This window comes from Nicotiana sylvestris, chromosome 8 (assembly GCF_000393655.2).
Source record: "Nicotiana sylvestris chromosome 8, ASM39365v2, whole genome shotgun sequence".
NCBI lineage: Eukaryota > Viridiplantae > Streptophyta > Magnoliopsida > Solanales > Solanaceae > Nicotiana > Nicotiana sylvestris.
The window spans coordinates 68,062,999-68,068,971 of NC_091064.1; the positions used below are offsets into that span (position 1 = coordinate 68,062,999).

The 5,973-nt window shown below is 36.2% G+C and overlaps 1 protein-coding gene across 1 annotated transcript; it reads right to left on the reverse strand.

Annotated features, from left to right (window-relative positions):
• Positions 1 to 2,835: 2,835 nt before the first annotated feature.
• Positions 2,836 to 3,201, reverse strand: LOC138875169 (uncharacterized). Its single transcript, XM_070153994.1, has one exon. It carries the CDS (start codon positions 3,199 to 3,201, stop codon positions 2,836 to 2,838), a length of 366 nt encoding a protein of 121 aa, XP_070010095.1.
• Positions 3,202 to 5,973: the final 2,772 nt, after the last annotated feature.

The following is a 5,973-nucleotide window of genomic DNA, read 5'->3' on the forward strand; positions in this document are numbered from 1 at the left end:
ACGGACCATGAATTCAAATTGAGAATCATCAAACAAAGCTAACAAAGGTCTCAGAGCACGAAAATAAAGACTAGTACTCAAATGGACCTATCGGGTCGTCACAATTATATAATTGATTTCAAGATCCAACCTCCAATTGATGTTCAAATCCCTAATATTTTCTCTCTCACGTTCAAACCAAAAAATCTAATTTTTTCACTTTAAAATCCTAAATTTAGGAATAAAAATCCATGAGAAATTATGATATATAATCAAAACTAAGTTATAAATACTAACCTTAGAAGTAGAGGTGAAGATACCCTGTAACATTTGGCTCTATCTTAAGTCTATGCCACAAAAATGGTGAAAAATAAGGTAATCCCAATCTCCAACACTTAAATACCCCTGGATGTCAGTGTGCATCGTGTTCACAACAGACACATTGCGTTCGTGCCAAGGTCTATGTCAATTGCGTTCACGCTCCTACTATCGTGTTCGCGATAGTTGTCCGCCCACCCCCACCTTTTTGTGTTCGCGATAAAGTCTTTGAGTTCGCGAAGGTCAATCTTCCAAAGCTTGAATTTGCATCCCACCCTTCGTTTTCTCGAAGGATAACATTCCACTACCCGAAAGTGCTCTACGCTAACATGAGGCTACCTACGCGTTCGTAAAGTGTTGCAATACAATAGCAGATTTACTTCTACAAAATGGACAAAATAATTCCATACTACCCTGAAACTCATCTGAGCATCCGCTCAAAGTCTCATCCAATCATCCTAACAAGTATATATGCCTCATGAACTTGCTCGAAGGTCAAAATACCAAAAATAACATCAAAATAAGAAATCAAGCATCAAGCCAAGAATTTCAAAAGTTTAAAATTTTAACCTTCGACTAGAAGCGCCAACTTAACCTCGGTCATTAGAGACCCAATCAAATATATGTACAAGTCCAAAATCATCAGACAAAGCTAACGTAACTATCAAATCATCAATCTGGGGTAGTTTACTCAAAAGTCAAATATTGCTCAACTCCAACAACTCAAAGCTTCTAAATAAGAATTCTTCTTTCAAAACACTCCCGAACCTCTCGAAAATCAAAACCAATCACAAACGTAAGTCGTAAAACATCAAATGAACCTACTCAAAGTCTCGAATCTCAAAACAGAATGTTGAACTCAAAATGACCGATCAGGCCGACACACGATTGTAACTTTCTTACATCCAACTCTCGAGATTAGTAACCTTTTATGTGGTTACACATACCCTTTTATATGGCCACATAATCTCCGTGTCTCGCTATGGCAATAGTAACAATTCTTTATACCTTAATCGTAACCCTTTGTATGGTTACTATATCATAAATGTTCCTTATTAAAATTTGTAGTTAGCAATCTTGACTTGATCAAACACAATCAATCAAGAGACACTTCAAATATAAGGGTCAAGCCCTTCACCTTCTAAAGAAGCACAAAGAAATTTTAAGCTTTCATAAATCCTTTGACATTTAAGAACATGTGAACTTGGTCTGTAGAAGCATCGAAAACTTTGTTCATATTCCAATAATATGTGAAAGTTAACCCCAAATGTCCAAAGATAATGCAAGCCTACTCGCTCCAAGTAGATTCATATTAACACCTAAATGCACAAAATCAAACATTTAAGGTGCATGACATTCTTGAGAATTTTTTTTTAGTAAAGACAAGTCTCGATTCACCTTGATATCTTCCTTTGAAAAACTTTTTTTATCCAAGGATTCAACTCACGTAACCAATGTATACATAGGTAATTCAAGAATTAATTCTAAATTTGGTTGAAATTTTCAACTCTAGAAACCATATGTTTGATTCTTCTTAATTATCAAAAGTATGTATTAATCTAAGTTTTTGTAGTATCTAGAAAATAATATCAACAAAAATCCTTCTTAACGATCATAGTTAGATGTGAGTTGTGAAGCTTACCTCGAAAGGCAAAACCCTAAGTTGGACGAAAGCCTTGTTCTCGAGTTCGTGCTGACAATGTAGTGATTTTAGGATGAAATATTATTATAACTATTGTTGGGGAGTAATAATCTAACATGAATCGTATTGATACTTACCTTGACAAATGGGGGATTGATATAGGTTTCTTTAGGGTTGAGAGAGATGTCTAGGACTTCAGTTTTTGGAACAAACATTCTTTCTCTCCCTTTCTTTTATATTTTGCATTATAGGATTGCTCATGCAAAATTTTGTCCTATCACCTCATGCCGCCTATCATGGGGCACCCCGTATAAGAAGAAATCATCAAAAATATGGATGTTTGCGCCTCTGATGCAAAATTTCTCTAGCACCTCATGCCACATGCAGCAGGGCACGCTGTGCTGGGGTAAATTTTTGGGGTTAGATTGTTGTTATGCTACCTTTTAGTAAAAAGGCCATAACTTATTGTAGGAATGCCAAAATGACAAATAATTTGAAGCATTGGAAACTCTAATCGTTGAACTTTATTTTGATATATATGTCTGACTCAATCGTTTTCTACTAGGAGATATGATTGTCTTAAGTCAAGTCATGTGCGATAATGATCATCTTCTTCCCTTAAATTATTCCAACTTATTCGAAACTAATGTTCCCCTATTACAAATATCCATACAAACTCATGAATATAATATCTAGTTGTTATATAAGTTTAGCATTATCTGAACACCCTTATTTCTAACTTAAAGCTTGCAAAAGAATATAATTCTTAGTAAAAATGTCCAGGGCTTTATATTCTCCCCCTCCTATATGACACTTGTCCTCGAATGTCGAACGACTAGATTTATGTCACAACTCATCCACATATAAGCAGGAAAACTTTTTAAGATTTTAAATATTTAAATGCCACTTCCTTTGAACATATGAGGGTATCTTTTCTTCATATCTTCCTCAGCTTCCAATGTAGCCTCTTCAAAATCATGATTACGCCACAAGACTTTAATTGACACCACATCTTTGTTCCTCAATCTCTGAACTTGACTGTCAAGAAATTTAATGGGAATGTTGACCTCCACTTCATCCACAGGAATTGATTTGGATATGTCCGGAAGGCATTGCCTCAACATTGACATGTGGAAAACTGGATGAATAGAAACTAATATTGCTGGAAAGTCTAACTCATAGGCCACATTACTGTTCTTGCTCTGGATTCTATAGGGGCCAACAAATCTAAGACTTAGCTTCCCTTTTTTCCCGAATCTCATGACCCCTTTGTGGGCGATATTTTAAAAAACATATGATCACCTTCTTTAAACTTTATACCCCATGTCTCCTGTTTGTATAAGACTTTTGTCAACTTTTAGCCGTTTAAGCCTTTCCTAAATGATTGTCACTTTCTCTAGAGCATCTTGGACCAACTCAGATTCGATGAATAGTATCCATATTTGTTCAAACCATCCTATTGGGGATATAGAATGATGCTCGTATAGAGCTTCGTAAGGAGCCATGCCAATACTCACATGATAATTGTTACTGTATAAAAACTCTATTAAGGGGAAATGTTCATCCCAATTACCAAAAAACTACAATTATGCAAGCCTGTAGTATTTTTAAGGTCTTGAATTATTCACTCTACTTGTCCATTAGTTTGATGATAGAAGGCAGTACTCAAGTTCACCTTCGTGCTCAATCTATGTTGGAACGACTGCCAAAATCTTGATGAGAACTGTGCTGGAGAGCCATGAAATTAGACAATTTTTAATGTATGACTTGCCATACAATTTAGCTGTATGGTAGTCTTCACTTGCAGAAAGTAAGATGATTTGTAAAGTTGTGTTTGATCACCACACAGAATCATGCTTATGGTGGGTGAGAGACAATCCTATCATAAAATCCAATTAATCATCGCTCACTTCTAATTAGGTACTTCAATGTTTTTAGTCATGCCACCAGGACTTTGGAGATCGGCTTTGACCTTTGGAATTTATGCACCTAGCCAAATGTTTAGCCACATATTCGTTCATCCTTGTAAAGCCCCATTATATTAGTGACTTCTTAAGCCTTCAGTTAACACTCGTACTAAGAATTTTGGAAAGATTTATTTCAGAATCTTATGCAAAAGTGCTTAAATAGATGTTAAAGGATGATTTGGAGTCGAGTTATACGAGTTCAATGACCAAAATATGGAAGGAAAGTGTTAAGGACCAAGCATAGAAAATATCTCAGTTTCGCTCCAATACATGATCACCACGCGACCTGAATTTTGTCAATGTAGAAAAACAACTCAGTTACGCTGCATCACGCGACCGCACACGATCACCAGTAGGTATAAATTTCAGATTTTGTGAAATACTCTTATTTTAGGATTTTGAGTATTTGGTTTTCTCTCACATAACAAGAAGTGGGCAAAAATTCACACTCAAAAGTGAGCAATTCATGAGAAAATACATATATTTTCGTCAGCTAATCATGATCCTAATATCAAATTACTTGAAAAATCCTTAGATTTCGAGGAACACCTTAAGGCCATTCAACAAGAAAAGCTAGGGTTTTTGAGTTTTAAGATAATCTCTATGGTGGAGCAAGCCATGGTGGAGCATGCACTAGCTTGTTATGGAGCAAACACTTAGCCATGGTGGATGGAGCACTAGGCGGCTGCTATTGCAACTGGTGGTACAATACACGGATTGGAACATATCCGTTACAAACACGGATAATATTACGTTAATATCTACTATTAACAAATAAATTTAGTCCAAAAAATTAATCAATCAATCATTTGACCAAATCCGAAGCCGAGCGAGCGACGACGACGGCGCGAGACTTGCCTTCTTCTTAACTCTTTAAGAGCTACATGAAGTGCATTTGTATATAAACCCACCAAACTCCTTTTCTTCTACCAATGAGGGACAATGTCTCATTAAAAGGAGAGGGAAACTTAAAATTTTACTCAAAATTTTCATTTCCCTCCATTTCCCATTCACCCTCTTTTTAATACCTTTCTATATTAAAAAGAAACTCAACAATTCTCACCAATCTGCAGCTTTAGATTTGCTTACACCCAAAGATGGATCTTTTGAAAGCCTTGAAGTGACATACAAGGCCTTAAGGTCATTTGAGGTTCTTGGAACTGGAAAACAGCCTGACATCAAGGAAGCTACATGTAAATCAGTGGTGGACACTCTTAGGTCTCCATCTTCAGCATCCAAAGATTTGTTTCAAGCATTGAGAGTCAATAGGATATTGAAGTGAGGGCTTAACAATGAGACTTTTGCTGGCATAGCCTCTAGACTTAAGGATAACGTGAACAGTGTTGGCTCACTTCTCGACTACTACTACTCAGTTGGAAGTTTAGTCCTTATCGCGGGTCAAGCTTCTAAAGTTGATGTACACCTTGGAGGTGCTGATTCCGTTTTTCGTGCCATAAAGGCTCTTAGCCAAAATGATGGAAGATGTCGCTATTGCTCCAACAATCCCGAGTCTAGTACATTTGCTGCAGTAATTGCACTTGAGAGCTTGGCTGGTGTCATTTCATTAGCATCTTCAAAGATTGATCGTTCTCTGTCCGTGTTCGAGTTTTCAGTGCCAATTCGTGGTTCCGGTTCGTAATTTCAGCATTTCAGTCCAACGATTGTCGCTTTGTTATTTCGATTGATTTGCAATTTTCAGCTTTGTTCTTCAATAAAAGGTCCATTTCTCAATTTTCATTCTCATTTCATTATGTTATGATAGCTTGGTGCACGTGTTAGTTGATTTTTGATTCTACGTTATTTGAGTAGCATGTCTTAGTTTTCATTTAAATTGTTTTAATTAGCTTTTATTTCGATTGTGATGTATGTAATCTTGGTTCTTGAGTAAATTTTTTTAATTGTGTAGATGGAAAAATTGGAGTTGTTTCTTTCTTGACAAGGAATAAGAATGAGCCATAAGATGGGTCTTGGACTATAAGGAATCTGGCCAAGTAATAGATCATGTTAGCTAGCCTATTTGCTCCCCAATAATATCTTGATCATAAATTTGAAATCACAACAATCTCA